This window comes from Poecilia reticulata, chromosome 2 (assembly GCF_904066995.2).
Source record: "Poecilia reticulata chromosome 2, P_reticulata-male-v2, whole genome shotgun sequence".
Taxonomy (NCBI): domain Eukaryota; kingdom Metazoa; phylum Chordata; class Actinopteri; order Cyprinodontiformes; family Poeciliidae; genus Poecilia; species Poecilia reticulata.
In genome coordinates this window covers 10,608,904-10,629,752 of record NC_088831.1, presented here as the reverse complement: position 1 = coordinate 10,629,752, position 20,849 = coordinate 10,608,904, and the positions used below count along the sequence as shown (strand labels likewise).

The window sequence follows — 20,849 nt, the reverse complement described above, 5'->3', positions numbered from 1 at the left end:
AGTTTGTTGATGTCATTGTGATGAATATGCACTGCTTTAAAATCAGATTTTTGAGATTTATATCATGTTGTGATTTTATTTTCACATCAAAAACATTCTTGAAGTGTTACCTTAATTATTTTATACATGTTTGAGAAATCCTTTCATCTTTATCGCAACCATTCAACTGTGCAAAACACCTGTGTGGACCTAGCCCCGCCTTTGAGACACATCTCCACTCCCACTCAGCTCCTCCAGACTAGCCAGCATTAATTAGCAGACACCTGGTGGAACTGCTGAGCTCATCAGTTTAAGAGTGGTTACGCTTAAAGTTTAACCCCTTACCTCCTGCCTTCAGGTGTACCAGCTGCTTCAGTCCCAACAGGACGCCGCCCATCAGATCTCCAAGCAGCAGTGTTGGCAGGACACTCTCATGCGACTGTACTTACGAGGCGAGGGGTCCCTCACCTTGCGCAGCTCGGATACAGCCAGCACTTGCAGTTTGGACTTAAATCGTAATGGCAGCAGCAGCAATAACCGCCTGGAGCTGCCGCTGGAAAGGAGGCCGCGAACGAGCAGCAGCGGCCGCCTGGACCGCCTGGAGGACGACCGGCTCAGCATAGGAGACGTCCGCTCTGTGGACAGTCTGGAGAACGGAGACGTCATCTCGCTGCTGGACACGCCATCTTCCTCTGCCTCTACCGAGCCACAGCTGCCGGTCAAGCCGTGGGTGCTGGGTAAATCGGGGGTCTTGACGTTGGATCTGTCGCACATTCAGGCCTTTGAGGGCGCAGAGAGCGGCAACCAAACGCCTGGGAGCATGCCCAGTACGCCGTCGCCCCTGGAAACGACAAAACCTCTCCCTGGGAGCTCTGGGGATAAAGATCCAACATCTTCCTTTACTGAAGACGGATTCCTCTTTAGTGACAATATCTCACTGGGGGAATCCTTCAACAATGTTGAGGTGAATTCAGACATTCATTTTTTAAGCTTTACAGCTTTATTTTTTATATTTAATTTGATATCAATCCATCCAAGTCAATCCTAGTGGTTAGTCCAGTAGAAAACCTGCAGGAATTTTTTTTTTACAGCTTTTAATGTTTCTCCCTGCTGTAAATTCACCATAAAGGAGCTTCATTTAATGATGTAGTGAGGAAATGTCTGTCTCTTGTCGCCCTCTAGAGGGCGGAGGAGGAGCTGTGCAGCATGCTGCTGGAGATCGTCCTGTGTGTGATGTGGCGAGGAGTCGAGGGCTCGGACGACTCGGCGTGGCTGGAGCGGGGCCAGGTCTTCTCGGCTCTCACCAAACTGGGGACGGCCAACGAGCTGCTGCTTCCTGTCGACCAGATCAAGCTCAGGTCAGCGTCCGGTCCAGGGAATCACACCGAGTATTTATTTGTAGGATAACCTCATTAACTGTTGCTTCGTTGTTTTCTAGTCTGTTGGAGCGCATGTTGGAGTGGGCGGTGACTGACAACCGGGAAGCCTCGGCTGCTTCGCTACCGCAGCACACTGAGAACGCGGTTCGCCTGCTTCACATCGTGCAGGACTTCCTCCAGGCGGAGGGGTTGGTCAACCCGGCATTGTGGACCGATAAGGTCCTAGAAGAAGCTGTGACACTAATGGACTGCCTCATGGTGTGGTACTCTGCTGGGACCCAGTGGTTCCAGCTCTCACAAGTTGGACTGAGACTCCTACTGGGCTTCATGGCTCAGGAAGACACAGAGGTTAATTTTTCTTCATATTTAGAAACTTAAATCCAATGTAGCTATGGATGGTTGAGAGAATGGGTAGAAAATACAATCATAAATGTTTATACCTTTTGTCAGGAAGTAAATCAGCTTTAATTCAACTTTTAATGCAACTTCTCTTTAAAAGTGTCATTATTTACACGTCAGCCTTTCAAATCAATTTTCTTCAAATCTTTTGCTTATGTCAACATGTGACATGTTTATTTTAAACTTCAAATGAATTAAGTAAAATGAATAATGGCCTCAATCTTTCTCAGGTATGCGCGTTGGCCTCGGCCAAACTGAACGGCATCCTGCAAACTAAAGAAGTGTCGAGTCAGGACGAGGCCTGCTACCTGCTGGGGAAGCTGGAGGCAATCCTGCAGCGAACCGTCCAGGAGCAAACCGAGGAGACCTACTCCTTCCTGGTTCCTGTTCTGCGGACGCTGCTCTCCAAAGTCCACCGCCTCCTCTACATGGAGCTGCACCTGCCTCAGCTGCCCGACACCAACGGCAGCCCGTCTTTCTTCGAGGACTTCAAGCTGTACTGCAACTCACCCGAGTGGCGTGTCTACCTCGACAAATACGTACGAAGCTCAGATTCTCTGCTGCTAACAAATTAATTTCTCATGATTCGTGATGCAAAAATAAAAACCATCTTTTGTTTTTTTTTGACTACAGATCATTCCGTACATGAAGCAGTATGAAATCGAGATGTTCAGTCAGGGTCATGAGACCATGGCTCTGTACTGGAAGGAGTGCTATGAGGCCTTCATGGTCAGCTTGCACAAGAGGGAAAGGGAGAGAGGAGAGAGCAAGATCCGCTTCCAGGTGAGCCGACCGTTCCGACGACACGATGAAAACAAAGCGAGAAACTCCAAGAAACTCGCCGATGTCCTGTCTGCCCTTAGGAACAGTTTGTGGAGCCGTTCTCACGCCGCAGTCGGCAAGAAAACCTGCGATACAACAACATGCTGAAGCAGCAACACAGCCAAAACAACGCCACCCTCAGGCAGTGGAAGGCAGCACGGCGGGGCTTGGTGTGTGAAAGGGGTCCATGGGCTGACAGGTACACTAACCCTGATGTTCTCTGCACTTTTCCTCCTTTCATTTTCTAAAAATCAAAAAGCTGAAAGTCTTCTGCTTGAATGAACTGGAATCTGGAGAAGCTTTTTTAAATCCACACATCGTCACGTTTATGCGTTTGTGAAGCTTCTAGCGATTCCTCATTTCTGAACCGTTTCCAACAGACTACAAGACGAGACGCACTGGAGAGTGTCCAGCGCTGAGAACTTCTCCAGAATGAGGCTGAAGCTGGTTCGCAATTACAACTTTGACCCTCACCGAGAGGCCAGCGCTCTGAGAGACAACCTGGGTAAGACAAGCGTGTCCTCGTTATTGTGACATTTCCTGAGTCAGTCCACTCAGGTTTTATCCCATCTTTTCTCTCCGACCCACTCAGGCGTCCATCAGCAGCGTGTGAATCCAGAGTCTCTGCTTCTGGAAGCTGTGAAGCAAGTTAAAGTCAGCGACTTGGAGGACGACATCCTGGATCTGCCGGAGGATGACCCTGCTGCCGCTAGCAACCAGTCAGATAAATATCCAAACACTTTTATGAATAGTAGAAATTGAGATTCAATGTTGATGTGTCTGTTTTGTTCTGCTGCATCCTGTAGGGCCGAAGCAGAGGAGGCGGGTCAGAAGGAGAAAATGGTGTTGTGGGAGGACTGTGAGCTGGTGACGGTGGTGGACGTCGTCCCAGGCCGCCTGGAGCTCACCACTCAGCACATCTACTTCTATGACAGCAGCCAGGAGAAGGAGGAGGGTGAGGAGAAGACTTAACCTGTGGAAACACTAAGTTAACTTCTTGATTTAATCGTCTGTTTCTTCACAGGAGTGGGTCACGACTTTAAATGGCCGCTTTCACAGATCCGGGAGGTCCACCTCCGACGATACAACCTGCGTCGCTCGGCTCTTGAAATCTTCCTCATTGACCAAACCAATTATTTCCTGAACTTTAAAAAAGAGGTGATTCAATTCACTTGCAGTGTATAAGTCCTTCTTTATCTTTTTAAACTAGAAAAATAATTGAAGTTGTTAAATGTTTTTGGGGGGGTTTTTACAGGTGAGGAACAAAGTGTACAGCCGCATGCTGCTGCTGCGATCGCTCAGCCTTTATGGGACCCGATCACCTCAGGAGCTCCTGAAGGCTTCTGGACTCACACAGGTGAAAACACACCTGATTTCACTTCAGTGCTGCAATATAAACATGTATTATAGGATTAGACCAAATTAGATACATTCAATTCAGTTTCACGTGCAAAATAACTTGATAACATCAGGTTGTGTGTGGATCCTTAAAAAGCCTTAAAATGTCTTAAAATAAATTTAATACGTTAATAAGTATTACATTTTATCTTGACAGATCAAATCTCGTATATTTTATGTATTTTTTTCCTCACTAGAATTTTCTGTCAGGCAAAAATTTGAGTCACACTCGGACATTTTCATTTTGTTCTGTGACTCAAGTCGGTTAATGCCACCACAAACTGGCTGCTAACATACCCTGCTAGCTATCTAGATAGCTTTTTTGCGTCTATCCAAATTTATTTGACAGTTGGCTGGACAAATCTTTAACATTTCTGTCATGATACAGGTCTTAAATTTAATTCAAAAGGGTCTTTAAAAAATCTTAAATTTGAGTTCATGAAACCTGCAAAAGCTTTGTACAATATCGGTTGGAAATGCCTGATCTACCTTAATGTTTATAGATTCAATTAAAATCTGTTTACGATATATTTGTGCAGCTTTACCAATAAGGCCTAATTCTCTTAGAATCACATGAAACACTTTGCATGATTAATTTTCTGTTTCTACGTGCACATTTTTCATCTTGTTTCAGAAATGGGTGAACCGAGAGATTTCCAACTTCGACTACTTAATGCAGCTGAACACCATTGCAGGCAGAACGTACAACGACCTCTCGCAGTACCCAGTGGTACGTTCAGAACTTGGTTTTTTATGGTGAAACCGTTGATACACGAGTTTCTGAAGGGATGTTGTGTGTTTGTTCAGTTTCCCTGGATCTTAACCGACTACAGCTCAGAGGAGCTGGACCTCTCTGACCCGCGGGTGTTCAGGGATCTATCGAAGCCGGTGGCAGTGCAGAACGAACGCAATGCTAAAGCAGTCAGAGAGAAGTACTCATCATTTTCCTCCTGGTGTATCCTCCTTATAACCTTTGAACACAGCTCCATGAAGGGCAACCTCTCCTTGTGTACCTTTAGGTATGAAAGTTTTGAGGACCCAACAGGCACTATAGATCGTTTCCATTATGGTACCCACTACTCTAATGCTGCCGGAGTGATGCACTACATGATCCGAGTGGAGCCCTTCACCTCGCTGCACATCCAGCTGCAGAGTGGACGGTGAGGATGGTTGATTTCTTCGTCTTCCTCTCTTTATTTCTTGCTAACGGTTTAGCTCATACATGTTGACTCGTCTCAGGTTTGACTGCGCCGACCGCCAGTTCCACTCCATCCCAGCCACGTGGCAAACCCTTATGGACAACCCCAACGATGTCAAGGAGCTCATCCCAGAGTTCTTCTACTTCCCTGAATTTCTGGAGAACCAAAATGGTGAGTTGGTGAGTTTTTTTAACACCTCCCCTTTATATTCTTCATTAACCCTTCATATTTTTATCTGATCAGATTTTGATCTAGGCCGCCTGCAGATCTCTAAGGAGAGGGTACACAACATTGTTCTCCCTAAATGGGCCAAATCCCCTGAGGACTTCATCTACAAGCACCGCAAAGCTCTGGTGAGGCCCAGTTGGACTCCTGCTGGTGTGGGGTAACTGCAAACAGCAGCTCATGTGTGTTTACGTTATCAGGAGTCAGAGTACGTCTCAGCCCATCTCCACGAGTGGATCGATTTGATCTTTGGTTACAAACAGAGGGGCCCAGCAGCTGTGGAGGCCCTCAACGTCTTTTACTACTGCACCTACGAAGGTAACGCACTGCAGCTCCTAACGTCACCTGTCAGTCATTCTAGGGGGTTTGTCAGCAACTGACCAATCGCTGGTCGCTATTTGTTCCTAAGCACATGCCCCTTATTTCTTGGAACTGAACCTCCAACAACATTGCCGGGTTTGTCATTGCTAACGAAATCATGGTCAAAAAACTATCAGTGAGAAACAGAATGTTTAGAGGGTGGAATGCAATTTATTACATTACCAAAACCAAACAGAGACTGGAATAATGCCAGAAACAGATAATGGCCTATGGCCGACCTCATGTCCATGAATGACATGAGGTCATTCATGGACATGAGGTCCATGAATGGACGTTACCTTCATGCAAGGTAACATGCATGAAGGTAACTAGTAGTAAACATCACGTTTTTTGTCATAATGACACTTATCGATAGTTACATCAAAGATTCATAAGTAAAGGTAGTTATGCTTGGTTTTATGTTTGTAAATTCCAACGTTAAATGTGCTGCAGTAACTGCAGTATTTACATTTAAGCACCTTTTTATGATAATGTTTATTTTTAAGAAATTTCCTGAAGGCAGATTTTCGCAAGCCGGTATAATTTAATCTGGCTTACTAGTCATCAGACACAGCTTTCACTCTCACATCCAATGAGACTTTATGACCTTCATCATTCTTCCTCTGACAGCGAAAGGAAGAATGGCTTTAATGTTGACTTGTCAGTGGTTTCCCACAAATAACCTTACAGATTTGATGTAGAATTCCTTGGAGAAATTTCTTTGCCACAGTGTCCACTGGTGAGGCAGAAATAACTCCGAAAATGTCTCGGATAACGCATTGAGTTCCACTATGAACAACACTGTCGGAGGTTTGCTCTGCTTCCTCTTGGGGGCAGAGCCGCGTTAATCCAAGATTCTTACTTTTCCTGGAAAATCTTGCATTTTATTTAGATGTTTGCCAATCCATCCGTCCGTTTGTCATCAGCTGCATTTATGTTAAGCCTGCTGTGTTTGCAGGAGCTGTGGACTTGGACGCAATCACAGATGACAAAGAGCGAAAAGCTGTTGAAGGCATGATCAGCAACTTTGGTCAGACCCCCTGCCAGTTACTTAAGGTAAAGTACAATATCTGATGCACAATATCTCCAAAATATTTAAAGTAAAGGGACCTTGACATAATGCTTTGGCTGTAGGAGCCCCATCCTGTTCGCCTGTCTCTGGAGGAAGTGGAGAAGAGGAAGTCTCAACAGGACTCGAGTCCTCTCAACATGTTCGAACACCTCAGCGACCTCAAGTCCTTCTTTGTTGAGGTATTTCCAATCCCTTTATGTAATCAAAATGATTCCATCGTGTTCTTATGCGTGAACGTCCCGCCCACACACTGCAGGGCATCAGTGACAACGTGCCGCTGGTTAAAGCCGTTGTGCCAAAGAATCAGTCCCATTCGTTCATCACCCAGGGAAGCCCTGACACAATGGTGAGCCCAGACACTTCAAAAAGTCACATAAAATACACCAAATGTGGAAAAGTTCATGAAACCTGAATGTTTTTGTTTTCTTTCTGGTGCCTTCAGGTGACTGTGAGCCAGAACTGCCTGCTGGGGACCCATGGGTGGCTGCCTTACAATAAGAACATCTCCAACTATTTCACCTTCATTAAGGACCCGACAGTGTCCAACACCAAGTGAGAATGCTGCACCGATTACAGTCACAGCTGTGTTTTGGATTTTAACTGCTAACTGAGGGACTCTATTACAGATTACACATTTCTTCCTTTCTTTTTGTCTTGTGCTGCTTTAACTGATTATTTGTTTCTGACCAAAACTTTCGGATCATTTGTTTATTCATATATGAATATGTAAGTGTAACTGAGATCCAAACAAACTTGGATTATATAAGAACTGTTAAAGACCCATGGTTCCCATGAAAATTCATATAGAAATCATGCTAAGTTGCCATGTTTTTTCTTGTTTTTTTCTTTTTAATCTTCCTGTAGAACCCAGCGCTTCCTGTCAGGACCGTTTGCCCCTGGCGTTGACCTCGCAGCAGGCCTGTTTGTCGTCTCCCACGACGGGAAGCTGCTCTTCAGTGGCGGACACTGGGACAACAGCATTAGGGTCACTTCGCTGGTCAAGGGCAAGACAGTGGGACAACACATTCGACACATGGGTAAAAAAAAAGCCTAAAATGATCAGCATTTGTTTATTTTCCTTAAATTTTCACTTTAATGTTTGGTTTTATTGTGTTTACCCTTCAGATGTCGTAACTTGCTTATCAACAGACCACTGTGGCATCCACCTGATCTCTGGCTCCAGAGACACAACCTGCATGGTGTGGCAGGTTCTGCAGCAGGTTGGGTCTTTAACGAGACACAAAAATAAAAAAGCAACATGTGTTTCATGTGATAAAGTGAGTGTGTTGTGTTTGTTAAAGGGTGGAGCTCCTGTGGGTCTGTCATCCAAACCCATCCAGGTTCTGTACGGACACACAGATGAGGTGGTGAGCGTGGCCATCAGCACTGAGCTGGATATGGCCGTTTCTGGGTCCAGAGTAAGTTTTCTGATGCTGCCATCTAGTGGTGTGAACAGATCCCAATTCAATATCTAACCGATTCCAGCATGAGTAAGCTAGGTTTAATTATTTTAAGGCTAAAGATTAAGAAGTACAATAGTTGGCAGTCTGGAAAAAGTCCACATTTTTAACAATGTTCAGTTTTTCAGTAGAACATGAGCAAAACTTCAGGGCTTCCCCCAGTGTATTATAAGCCTGGCGGGCCACCAGGCTTTACTTGTGCCCCCACCAGGCTCAGCTTTGATATTTATTTAAGTCTTTTTTTAAATATTTGTGTTTTTTAAGACTTTATAGTTGTTCAAGTATTAATCTTTCGATAACGCATAATTATCAAGTGATATTTTCACATTTCCTGCCAACTTTAAAAAAAGTTTAACTCAAAAACATGAAGGGCCGCTGGAGGAATGACTACCCCAGCCCCCAACCAGCAGGCTTAGCTAGTTTTCTGGGGGAAACTGTTAAATTTCTGGGGTTTCATGCGAAATAAGGATTTGATCCCCTAACACAGTATTATCATGTTTCTTGTCATGTTTTCCTCCCACATATTTACAGAAACTCTAAATTATTTGGGATTCCCAGCTTCTACAGATATTTTTCATGTCTGTAGAAGCATGATACTTCCATCTTACCTCAGGTTACCTCAGTTCCTCTTCCTGCAGGACGGTACAGTGATCATCCACACCGTGCGTCGAGGTCAGTACATGCGCTGCCTGCGGCCGCCGTGCGACAGCTCCCTGCCACTGTCCATCCTCCACCTGGCCGTATCCTGGGAGGGTCACCTGCTGGTCCACACCTGCCTGGAGGGCAAAGCCACACTCAAAGTAAATCCATGTTTATACATGTATAGAGCTCAGTGTTAGAGCTGCATGAATCTGAGCTACGATGTGTGTTTGCTGCTTGTTCTCCAGGATAAAAACACACTACATCTTTACTCCGTGAACGGGAAGCACCTCTGCAGCGAGCGGCTGAAGGAGCAGGTGACGGACATGTGTGTTTCAGGGGAGTATGTGATCATCGGGAGCGAGCAGGGATACCTGTCCATCCGGGATCTCTACAGGTAAGCAACACAGCTGCTTGATTCTGGTCAGACCTCTGTCTCTGACTACTCTTTCAAGTATTAAAACTCCTCCAACCGCAAACTTTACTTTGTTTGAATTTAAGTGGAAAATTAGGTCATAAACGCAAAGGGAGAATGATGCATGATGATTTATCATGGCATTTCCAGGTTTGTAATAGTTCTGGGCTTGTCATTGTGATTTAAATTTTATTTTGTTGTGACTACTTGTCTAATTTAATTAGTTTTTATTAGTATTAAATAAATATTCTTTGGTTTCAGTTTAGTTTTTATTAGTTATACTAAAGGCTGGACAATAAATCAATAAGTATTTATTGCCATAGATGCATAATCAGTATCAATAGGTATACAGCTAATAGAATATTCAACATCTAGAGTATTTACTGAACTTCAAAGCATTCTGGGAGATGGAGGCAGATGAAAGGCTTTAACTGCTCAATCTCTCACGGTTAGCTTAGCAAGGTTGGTGGCTTCAACTCACTCGCTCTTTGGTTACCTAGCAAGTCACTCATTCTGTGGTTACCTAGTAACTCACTCATTCTGTGGTTACCTAGCAACTCACTCATTCTGTGGTTACCTAGCAACTCACTCATTCTGTTTTTACCTAGCAACAGCCGGTTGAGGAAGTGGCGCAGCATCAGTTTAGCCTCATAACTGCTTAGAAATAAAGAAACAGCAGCATGGAGTCAATAATATATTTTAGATATTTAAAACAAAATCCTAATCAATAATTGTTGATATTGACTGATATGAAATGCTTATATAGCAGTAGTTTTAGTTTTTCATACTTCAGTAAATTTTTAGGTGCCGATTACATCTCTGATTTCATCAAATTTTAATTAGTTCTATTAACTCCCAATATTGTTCGGGTTAGTTTTAGTTTTCCTCATTAATTAACATTTTTATTTACGTAAATTAATGAAAATGTTTTCTTAGTTTCAGTCATTTGGTTGGTTTTAAACTCTGCCGTTTCTCCCTGGCAGCCTGTCTCTCTGCTCGGAGCCCATGGCCATGCGGCTTCCCGTCCGCAGCGTCTCCGTCACCAAGGAGCAGAGCCACGTCCTGGTGGGCCTGGACGACGGCAAGCTGATCATCGTAGGCGTGGGCAAGCCGGCGGAGGTAAAGAACTCTCTGAGGAACTACATCGCTCAGAGCCTGGAGGGCTCGCCGCTCATGGCCTCGCCACTGCTGGCGCCGCTGCGAGCTCGCTCGCCAACGCGGCTGCTCCACCAGCGGGACCAGCTGGTGTTCAGCCCCACATCTAGCCCGCAGAGACTCTAGCATGTTGCAACTCTTTTTTAAATTTTATTTCCCACCGCCGCCGCCCCATGTTATCACTGTAGATAACCACACACACACACACACACACTCCCGCTCACTCCTCCACACACTCGCCTCTCCTCCTCAGGGACGCTTGTCACTCGCTGTTGCGAAATCACTGCAAACACACTGACGTCTGAGCCACACGGATCAAATCAAAACAACTTTTTTCGTTCTTATCTCATTCAGTTTTTCTAGTGTTTGACTCCGGTTGGACATTAACAGATATGCTGTGAAACTCCTGCAAACTAAAGCCATAAAGACGAAGAAACTAATGAGGATAATCTTGTGCCAAAATCGCATAAATGTCAATCATTGCACCTTCTCACTTTCCTTCATTTTTGTTTGACCAGATTGACTCACTGAAGTGAATCAAGCCTTGATTGTTTTTTTTAATTACCTCACAAGTCAATCAAGCTCCTATCATGAATCACATCCCCCCTTTTTTCCCTTTCCCTCCTTCTTTTATTTCTTTTGACTCCACACCTTTCTCCCCCACGTCCTCTTTACTCCCTCCTTCCTCCTTCCTCCTCTTCCTCCACTCTTCCCAGATGCGATCGAGCCAGATCACACGAAAGCTGTGGGGCTCCAGCAAGAGGCTGACTCAGATCTCGACGGAGATGGAGTACAACCCGCAGCAGGAGAGCAACTGATCCCAGACCAGCCACACACTCCCGCCTCCCCTTCACATCCGGTTCTTATTCGTTTTCATAGATCCCCTTAAGTTCCTCCATTTCTCCCCCTCCCAAGTTAAACAGGTGCTTGATTCATAAGAACATGCATCTCCATCTTTATTTTTTTTTGCTTTCCTGCTTTGAATCGACCATCAAGGCGCTGGCGCTGTGGTACACTACTTATTCCCTCTTCATTCCTCATTACGTTAAACAATCAAACTAGTGTGTGTGTGTGTATGTGTGTGTGCATGAGAAGCATTGTTTTAAAATCTAGTTTCAAGTGACCTTTATTTTTGAGTCAGACAGGTGGGTCGGTTTATGTCGGCTGAGATTTGCCGCCACGCAGCCTTATGCAGTAAGACTAAACTCTATGCCTTCTACTACGCTTTTGTATACAGAAACATTTGTTGGCACGCCTGTAAAGATGTATGGAAAAAAATAATCATTTATTGCGGTAGCAAATTCCCACACAGTTGATTCAACCAGATGTTCAACTTTTTCTGGCATTTCAAAAGTCCATTTTTGTCTTTTTGGTAAAGAAGTCATACGTCCCACATCGCACCTGATGTTTTTTTTCATATTTTAGTCTATATTTCACAGAAAACACACCCAAAAGTTGCTCATCCAACTAAAGTTCCAGTAGAGTTTAGCAAAATCCACATTTATAGCATCTAATAGTTGCTCTTTTTCTTTTACCTCTCTCACCATCCTGCATTTCCAGTTGTTAATTTTGGGGAGGATCTGTGAAACTTTGGGTAAAACTAAAGATTTTTCTGTTCTATTTATTTTAAATGGAGTACTTGGGCTGAAGATTGTGTCAGAGTAAGGATGAATAAATCACCAGATCAGCACCGAATAAAATAAATAAATAAATAAAATTTAATGTTGGGTTTTACTCTGAAAATCTGCTACAGCAATAAAAAATTCAAGTTTTTCTACACATCTTAACCAGGAATGCCAGTAAATGTGGTCAGCACTGTAAAAACATACAACTCTATCGAGGCATACTTTGATTAACACTGAGACGAATCGGCGTTGACGTTTTGTTTTGCCACTAAACACTACATTATCTATCTGACGACTTAACAGGAGAAAAAAACCGGCTGAATGTTTTTGAGTTACTTGAATTTGCGTTTATTTATGAGTAGCATTCTTTTATGTCTGATTTATTATTCTCCTGGCATAGTTTTTTTTAATTCCTCTGACTTGTTGCAGAAGAAAGAGAAGAAAGGGCTTTTTGAGATGTCAGTGTTAGCAGCAATACAGCTCCTTGGTCGCGTGCCTGTCGATATCTTCTTCTTCCTGTCTCTGATTCCAGTCTTCCTTCTGCTCTAACCCGGACGGCGTCTCACTAATTTGCTTCCATCGCTGCACAGAGCGTCCTCTGATATTTTCATATCTGTTTCTCATCATGACTGATAATTGGTGAAGTTTTCTGTTCGCAGGGCATCAAGTGTGGTTTGCATGCCTTGTTAAAAGTATGAGTGAGTTATTTACTCTGCAGTATGAAGCAGCTACGGATGACATTGCTATTTTTGCACCGTATTTTTGTTTTCTTTTCCTGTAATTTGTATTTACTACTTTATTTAAAAGTCACAGTTCGGGGGAGTGCAGAGACCAAGCTGCGTCCTCCTGGAGATTTCTGTGAAAGGTGCTTAAATTGTTTTCTGAATACATTTTTTATAATTTTTTTTTTTTATCATTCTCGCCACTGTTTGAGCTGCTCCACGACTGCAACAAACGGAGTGCCTTCAAGCCAGTCGTGTCAACAATAGAGCTAGAAACGTCATGAAGCCATTTGTCCCTGAAACTTTACGACTTTACGCAGCATTCCACTTGTCCAACCTTAGCAGTCTCGACGGGAACCAGTGATCTCAGACTTAAATAATAATCAGAAATACTTTTTTGTGTCTTAGCTACATCCTCTGTGAGTGTCACCTAAATGGATGTGTGTATATCTGTGATTATTTATGAATACAATATATATATAAATATATATAATGTACAGCATGATTTTTATTTCAGCGTCTTTTAAATGTCCTTTTGCACTTTCTAGGTACTAAAAGTTGTTTTAACTTGGCTCCCTAATCTGTACAAACTGCTTTGTATACACATGTGGGAAATGATCATTAAAGTCTTGTCTAAATTAAGAAGTTTGTTTTCATTTTATGAAAAAATATATATATTTTTTTGCTACATTAAACAATAAAGCTGAAAAATGACAAAAAGAAATAACCTTTTTTTGTGGTATGCTTGGTTTTATTTAAGGAGATTCAATCATGATGTGGTAAGTAGCTCAATCTGAGGAGTACAGCAGATTTGGAGAAACTCTTTCGCCATCTGACATCACTTCCTGTTTCTTTGATTTTTTTTTTTTTTTTAGGCAGCGACTGGGTAGGTGCAGAGGGACGCCCTCCTCAGTTCACAATCCGCCACGCTCCACCAGCTCTCATCTGAAAACACGAGTAAGAACATAAAAATGATAAAATATGAGTCCGATTTTTATTCTATTTATGATTCATTCAGCTTTTTTCCTGGTGAAGTTCTGAGTGCGTTTCGTACCGATCTTGAACATCTCGACACAGGCGGGTTTGTCGGCGTGAATGTTGGGGTGTCCCGGCATCCAGTCGCTGTAGCTCCATTTTGACCCGTCGACCCATGAGGCCTGCTGGTTCTGAGGCGCCAAGCAAACATTTTACAACCTCATTAACATTAGAAGTTAAAAGTTTGTGTATTTTCTTAGATAAATGTTGTTCATTTGGGGTTTTTAATGGATAATGCCAACCTAGCTATAATGGAAAGCAAAATTTTAAAACAATTGGGTGAAGTAGTTTGATTAACTTGGTAGGTTTTGAATATTTTCAAAATAGCAACTTCAGAAATTTTATGTTATCTTGCATTATCTATTAGAAAACTTACTTATGTAAATATATCAGAGTAGTGCTTCTCTTGAGTACAATTGTTTACTCGCGTAGCATGTTTTAAAATGTTATCCTTAAAGTTTTTCATTTTATTTTGAATGTGTCCAAATCCTATTGCATTAAAACTGATGCGCTTTACCAGTTACATTTTTATAATGAAAGCCTTGCTGATAACGCCTAGTACAGTAGAATAAATAGGTTTTTTAACATTACTTTTGCCTTGGTAGTCCTTGATATCAGGAAAGCAAGTCATTGTGGCAAAACACCCAATAATCTCCAGATTATGATTGTTGCCTGCTGATGTATTAAAGTAAAAAGGTTAAGTTTGGAGCTGGAAGTAAAACTCCAATCATTCATAAATGCTTTTACATTTTGGCCTTTCCCAGTGAGAGGAATGTGTGCAACTCTTCCAAATAAAGGTTCAAGGGTCAATGTTCCACCAAGGTAAGAATAACATGATATATTCTGTTGATAAGATATCTGATGACACTCTCCTTGGCCTCCTTTTGCTGCCACAGCCAGCTTGCATCATCAGTCCTTGAATAAAAGGGTTTTGTAGATAGATTCCTTCAATACAGAGGAAGATGTCTGCCTCATCTTAACGTTTGTGAAAATAACTTGCCTTGACTATGCCTCCCAACCAGGTCAACACAGGGTTGTTCTCGCCTCCTTTGGTTACCAGGGAAACCAGTCGGGAATGGAGGTCTCTGTCTGTTACAGAGGCAAGCTCAGCACTGGGGGCCAAATTTCTGCAAAAGGCCTGTGGAGTGGAGGGAATGGAAATGTTTCAGATTTGAATGGAAACAAAGTTTCAAGCAACATTTAACAACTGGGGTTTTATGATTCCTCTAAGAAGTTATGCAGAACTTAATTATGAAGTTCTGATTACTGCCAAACCAGTACAGTCAAAAAATCTCTTGTACGAGTCCTTCTCAAAAAAATTAGCATATTGTGAAAAAGTTAATTATTTTCCATAATGTAATGATAAAAATTAAACTGTCATATATTTTAGATTCATTGCACACCAACTGAAATATTTCAGGCCTTTTATTGTTTTAATACTGATGATTTTGGCATAAAGCTCATGAAAACCCAAAATCCCTGTCTCAAGAAATTAGCATATCATGAAAAGGTTCTCTGAACGAGCAATGAACCTCATCATCCGACTCAACAAAGTAACTCTAAACACCTGCAAAAGATTCCTGAGGCTTTTAAAAACTCCCAGCCTGGTTCATAACTCAAAACCGCAATCATGGGTAAGACTGCTGACCTGACTGCTGTCCAGAAGGCCGTCATTGACGCCCTCAAGCAAGAGGGTAAGACACAAAGAAATTTCTGAACGAATAGGCTGTTCCCAGAGTGTTGTATCAAGGCACCTCAGTGGGAAGGAAAAAGTGTGGCAGAAAACGCTGCACAACGAGAAGAGGTGACCGGACCCTGAGGAAGATTGTGGAGAACGGACGATTCCAGACCTTGGGGACCTGTGGAAGTGGACTGAGTCTGGAGTAGAAACATCCAGAGCCACTGTGCACAGACGTGTGCAGGAAATGGGCTACAGGTGCTGCATTCCCCAGGTCAAGAAACTTTTGAACCAGAAACGGCAGCAGAAGCGCCTGACCTGAGCTACAGAGAAGCAGCACTGGACTGTTGCTCAGTCAGTGGTCCAAAGTACTTTTTTTGGATGAAAACAAATTTTGCATGTCATTCGGAAATCAAGACTGGGGAGCAGGAAATGCCAAAAGGTCAGAATTCCAGTGTCAAGTACCCACAGTCAGTGATGGTCTGGGGAGCCGTGTCAGCTGCTGGTGTTGGTCCACTGTGTTTTATCAAGGGCAGGTCAATGCAGCAGCTATCAGGAGGTTTTGGAGCACTTCATGCTTCCATCTGCTGAAAAGCTTTATGGATATGAAGATGTAATTTTTCAGCACGACCTGGCACCTGCTCACAGTGCCAAAACCACTGGTATTACTGACCATGGTGTTACTGTGCTCAATTGGCCTGCCAACTCTCCTGATCTGAACCCCATAGAGAATCTGTGGGATATTGTGAAGAGAAAGTTGAGACACGCAAGACCCAAAACTCTGGATGAGCTTAAGGCTATCGAAGCATCCTGGCCTCCATAACACCTCAGCAGAGCCACAGGCTGATTACCTCCATGCCACGACGCATTGAAGGCTGCAAAAGGATTCCTGACCAAGTATTGAGTGCATAACTGAACATAATTATTTGAAGGTTGACTTTTTTGGTATTAAAACACATTTCTTTTATTGGTTGGATGAAATATGCTAATTTTTTGAGACAGGGATTTTGGGTTTTCATGAGCTGTATGCCAAAATCATCAGTATTAAAACAATAAAAGACCTGAAATATTTCAGTTGGTGTGCAATGAATCTAAAATATATGACACTTTAATTTTTATCATTACATTATGGAAAATAATGAACTTTATCACAATATGCTAATTTTTGAGAAGGACATGTATAGTGCCTGGCTCACAACATGTAGTAGCTAAATTATTTAAAATTGTGTCTTAATCCTTGTCTAAAGAGATTGAAGAACAAATGAGAAACAGAGATGTCTGAAAAGGTTACAAAGCCATTTCGAAGGCTGGAACCACAGAGACATTGTCCAAAGATGACAAAAAATTGGAACAGTGAGTTTGGTAGGAGTCGCCGGTGTACCAAAATTAATTCAATTAACAATTCTTCCAGAGAGGTCACAAAGGAACCCAAAACAACATGGACAAAAATGGCATCCCATGGAGAATTCAATGGCCCAAATTTTTGTGGACCAAGAAGAATGCCAAAAAAGTCATTATGATGATTCCATAATGAAGGATTTCTGATGAAGCTTCTGTGGAATTGTCTTAGATTGGCCATTTAAAGCTCTCCAAAGTGATGCAAGACATCACCAGTTATGGATGCCATGGTTTAAGACATAATTAGTTTGTCAAATTTTACCACGTTGGTTTGTATGGTTTTTTTAACCTTAATAAATTAAATAGTCATTTGATTCTACTTTCAGGTCATCTCTCATTTTTAAATGTGTTTAATTGTACTTAAATGTTTCAGATCAAACAAACCAAAAGAGACAGAAGAAATCTGTAAGGTAGCAAATACTGTTTCACAGTCCTGTAAGCAGACTTACCTGGGCATCTTTGTAGGACAGTGTGTTGGGGTTGAACTCGTAGCATTTTCCATTGATAATCTCCCCGTTACAAGCCATTTTATAGGTCTGGACTCTAGTTGCCTGTTTGAAAGCAACTGGACGTTGCATATTTTGCTGAGCTTCCTTTCTGAGCTCAATTAGATTGGACATTTCTGGTTCGGTTCCCTGTCTAAAGTCATTTGGGATGGACATCTTTGGCTCGGTTCCCTGTCTGAAGGCAACTGGGATGGACATCTTTGGCTCGGTTCCCTGTCTGAAGGCAACTGGGATGGACATCTTTGGCTCGGTTCCCTGTCTGAAGGCAACTGGGATGGACATCTTTGGCTCGGTTCCCTGTCTGAAGGCAACTGGGATGGACATCTTTGGCTCGGTTCCTTGTCTGAAGGCAACTGGGATGGACAACTTTGGCTCAGTTCCTTGTCTGAAGGCAACTGGGATGGACAACTTTGGCTCAGTTCCTTGTCTGAAGGCAACTGGGATGGACATCTTTGGCTCGGTTTCCTGTCTGAAGGCAACTGCGATGGACATCTTTGGTTCGGTTCCTTGTCTGAAGGCAACTGGGATGGACATCTTTGGTTCAGTTTCCAGTCTGAAAGCAACTGGACGCTGCATATTTTGCTGAGCTTCCTTTCTTTGCTCAATTAGGTTGGACATTTCTGGTTCGGTACCCTGTCTAAAATCATTTGGGATGGACATCTTTGGTTCGGTTCCTTGCCTGAAGGCAACTGGAATGGACATCTTTGGCTCGGTTCCTTGTCTGAAGGCAACTGGGATGGACAACTTTGGCTCGGTTCCTTGTCTGAAGGCAACTGGGATGGACAACTTTGGCTCGGTTCCTTGTCTGAAGGCAACTGGGATGGACAACTTTGGCTCGGTTCCTTGTCTGAAGGCAACTGGGATGGACAACTTTGGCTCGGTTCCTTGTCTGAAGGCAACTGGGATGGACAACTTTGGCTCGGTTCCTTGTCTGAAGGCAACTGGGATGGACAACTTTGGCTCGGTTTCCTGTCTGAAGGCAACTGGGATGGACATTTTTGGTTCAGTTTCCAGTCTGAAAGCAACTGCACGCTGCATATTTTGCTGAGCTTCCTTTCTTTGCTCAATTAGGTTGGACATTTCTGGTTCGGTACCCTGTCTAAAGTCATTTGGGATGGACATCTTTGGCTCGGTTCCTTGTCTGAAGGCAACTGGGATTGACATCTTTGGCTCGGTTCCCTGTCTGAAGGCAACTGGGATTGACATCTTTGGCTCGGTTCCCTGTCTAAAACCAACTGGGATGGACATCTTTGGCTCGGTTCCCTGTCTAAAACCAACTGGGATGGACATTCTGGACTTAGTTTCTTGTCTAAGAGTTTCAGGAACATCAACAATTGAGCGTTTCTCCACTCGAACCCAACCTGCTCCTCTTCTCTGGGCTGGAACATCGACAGGGACTGAAAAAAGAAGGCATTGCTAATGTAAAGTTTTTTTTAAGCAATTCTGAAAACATTGAAGACTAGTAATGTTTTAACATACTTAAAGGGATCTGTTATAGCTGCATTATGAATAGGCTGGTCCATCACATATATACATTTTTGGTAGGATTTGATGTATCTGTACCCACCAACTCTCCTTTCCATCTCACTGATGTGTTCCTTCACAAGTCCAGTGTTCAGGTCAACAAGAAACTTCCTGGACGGCTCCGTTCCTTGTCTGAATCCATCAGGAACACGTTCAAGGATGCTGGCGTGTTCAACACTCCGTCTAAAGCCATCTGGGAGACGGTCAGACGAAAAAGTTCGCTGTCCAGGAGCAGCGATTGGACGAGCTTGGAGACCTATAGTGGGTTATAGACGGGAACATTCGGATGAATGCCTGATTATTTTAACAAAGCTCTTAATAATTTGACATTAAAATGAGACTTTTACCAGCTGTTACATCAGTAACTTGCAACTGTACCTTCCTGATATTAATGCGTCATTTATGTAATCTATAATAAATCAATAATGGTCAAAGTTCAGCCATTTCTTTGCCACAGTCATGTTGGCATGGCAATAAGTCACAATACTGAGGTAAATTAATAGAAAAGTAAAGTTATCTTGAATTATTTAAAAAGATTACCAATTTGACCCACTATGTTGAATAAATGTACAGTAAACTGGTGTTAAATTAAAAAAAATAAAAATAGCTACGGTGAGAAATGAAGCTCTTACCTGACAGGGTCAGGAACAGCAACGCAAACTTTAACATCCTGTAAAAGAAACAGTAACTTTTAAGGCTCAGTTCCCTGTCTTAATTGATAAACAAATTTTATCACCATTAATCAGCTTATTGATCACCATTTGCTCTCTGTAACGATCCTGCGCTTACCTGAGGCTGAAGTGGTGAACTGTGAGCACCCAGCGAAAAAAAAGGTTGGCTTTTATAATGTCCTAGTCATTGTCATAAATTCCTTTTATTATTACAGTACATAGGATTACTGATTAAAACCAGTGTGATTGAAGCTTACTGATATTTGTTGGACTTTACTTTTAACCTCATAACCTGATAAAGGTGATTACGCAGTAAACGGAGCCAAGATAAAGTCAAGTTTTCCCCTTACAGCAGACGGTCATGCTGGAAACATATATATATTTTTTTGTCTTTGAAAGGTGGGAAAGTTGAATGGCACACCGGTTCATGTAAGCTCAATCAATATTTGCAAACTGGGTCGCAGCATGAAATTACAGAAAACAGCAGCAGAGTACACTTTAGATTATTTAGATTATTTAGATTTAACAGATTTATCATTTAAATATAATCCCAATTAACAATTTAGTGAAAAAGTTGTTAATTGGTAATAGAGTGTGGTTTCATGTCAGTGTAAATCCAGCTCTTCTGACGTTTGTTCAAGAGCAAACGTTATCAATAAAGGTTATAAACAAGTCAGAGATAAGAAGAGGTTCAAAGCAGGATCAGGCTGTAAAACAATGTCCTAAGACATGCTATACAAAAACAGCATTAATCAGCTAGATGCATATGGTAACTGGAGGAACTGCAGAAATCCAGAGCTCAGGTGTGAGAATCAATTACCTGGACAGCTACACGGCGTTTATGACCTGAAATAAACAATAAGTTGCTGCAAAACATGTTTTGGGGTAAACATAATGCTGAACACAGTGTTCGCAAAGTGAAATTTGATTATTGTAGCATCATGTTGTAGGAATGAGGTGTCAAAGGTATCCGATTCTACTTTTTTCATGATTCAAATGAATCAAGGTGATAAAATCTCAGAAATACAACTGAGCTTATAAAAATGGAGTTTAGTTTTTATTTATTATAAAATTCCAGCAACATACATTAAAGTATGTAAGTTTTTTTTTTAAACAAAATGTCAATTTTTTACATATTATTTGAAACTCATGTGTCAAACTCGAGGTCCAGGGGCCATATCTGGCCTG

At 42.4% G+C, this 20,849-nt stretch overlaps 2 protein-coding genes across 6 annotated transcripts in view; one reads left to right on the top strand and one right to left on the bottom strand.

The window, feature by feature from the left end:
- Positions 1-13,494, top strand: part of nbeal1 (neurobeachin-like 1) — a 55,896-nt gene extending 42,402 nt beyond the window's left edge. For 3 of the 5 annotated variants that reach the window (XM_017302274.2, XM_017302267.2, XM_017302269.2), the window contains 27 exons: positions 338-943; positions 1,162-1,337; positions 1,418-1,706; positions 1,988-2,296; positions 2,391-2,540; positions 2,621-2,778; positions 2,960-3,084; positions 3,172-3,298; positions 3,386-3,534; positions 3,604-3,737; positions 3,835-3,936; positions 4,612-4,707; positions 4,785-4,909; positions 4,997-5,137; positions 5,217-5,347; positions 5,420-5,529; positions 5,602-5,719; positions 6,720-6,817; positions 6,896-7,012; positions 7,090-7,179; positions 7,276-7,385; positions 7,698-7,870; positions 7,959-8,053; positions 8,135-8,251; positions 8,932-9,093; positions 9,181-9,329; positions 10,331-13,494. In XM_017302274.2, coding sequence (XP_017157763.1) covers positions 338-943; positions 1,162-1,337; positions 1,418-1,706; positions 1,988-2,296; positions 2,391-2,540; positions 2,621-2,778; positions 2,960-3,084; positions 3,172-3,298; positions 3,386-3,534; positions 3,604-3,737; positions 3,835-3,936; positions 4,612-4,707; positions 4,785-4,909; positions 4,997-5,137; positions 5,217-5,347; positions 5,420-5,529; positions 5,602-5,719; positions 6,720-6,817; positions 6,896-7,012; positions 7,090-7,179; positions 7,276-7,385; positions 7,698-7,870; positions 7,959-8,053; positions 8,135-8,251; positions 8,932-9,093; positions 9,181-9,329; positions 10,331-10,628 — 4,455 coding nt within the window. In that variant the 3' untranslated portion in view covers positions 10,629-13,494. The remainder of the gene's footprint in view (positions 1-337; positions 944-1,161; positions 1,338-1,417; positions 1,707-1,987; positions 2,297-2,390; positions 2,541-2,620; positions 2,779-2,959; positions 3,085-3,171; positions 3,299-3,385; positions 3,535-3,603; positions 3,738-3,834; positions 3,937-4,611; positions 4,708-4,784; positions 4,910-4,996; positions 5,138-5,216; positions 5,348-5,419; positions 5,530-5,601; positions 5,720-6,719; positions 6,818-6,895; positions 7,013-7,089; positions 7,180-7,275; positions 7,386-7,697; positions 7,871-7,958; positions 8,054-8,134; positions 8,252-8,931; positions 9,094-9,180; positions 9,330-10,330) is intronic. The other 2 variants (XM_008428775.3, XM_008428744.3) reach the window with 1 other exon arrangement.
- Positions 13,472-19,659, bottom strand: LOC103476412 (uncharacterized). The gene is made up of 6 exons (XM_081597250.1): positions 19,623-19,659; positions 19,034-19,246; positions 17,410-18,863; positions 14,885-15,022; positions 13,904-14,015; positions 13,472-13,794 (listed from the first exon to the last, which is right to left on the bottom strand). The coding sequence occupies exons 1-6, from the start codon at positions 19,657-19,659 to the stop codon at positions 13,721-13,723; spliced, it is 2,028 nt and encodes a 675-aa protein (XP_081453376.1). The 3' UTR covers positions 13,472-13,720.
- Positions 19,660-20,849: the final 1,190 nt, after the last annotated feature.

What these genes read in the sequence shown, in the direction of transcription:
- LOC103476412 (XM_081597250.1), bottom strand. Translation starts at nt 19,659, where the DNA reads ATGTTAAAGTTTGCGTTGCTGTTCCTGACCCTGTCAG. An exon ending in GGTTGGGAGGCATAGTCAAG is followed by an intron (nt 14,016 to 14,884) that starts GCAAGTTATTTT and finishes TTGGCGCCTCAG; the next exon opens with AACCAGCAGGCCTCATGGGT. An exon ending in TGTCGAGATGTTCAAGATCG is followed by an intron (nt 13,795 to 13,903) that starts GTACGAAACGCA and finishes TCGTGTTTTCAG; the next exon opens with ATGAGAGCTGGTGGAGCGTG.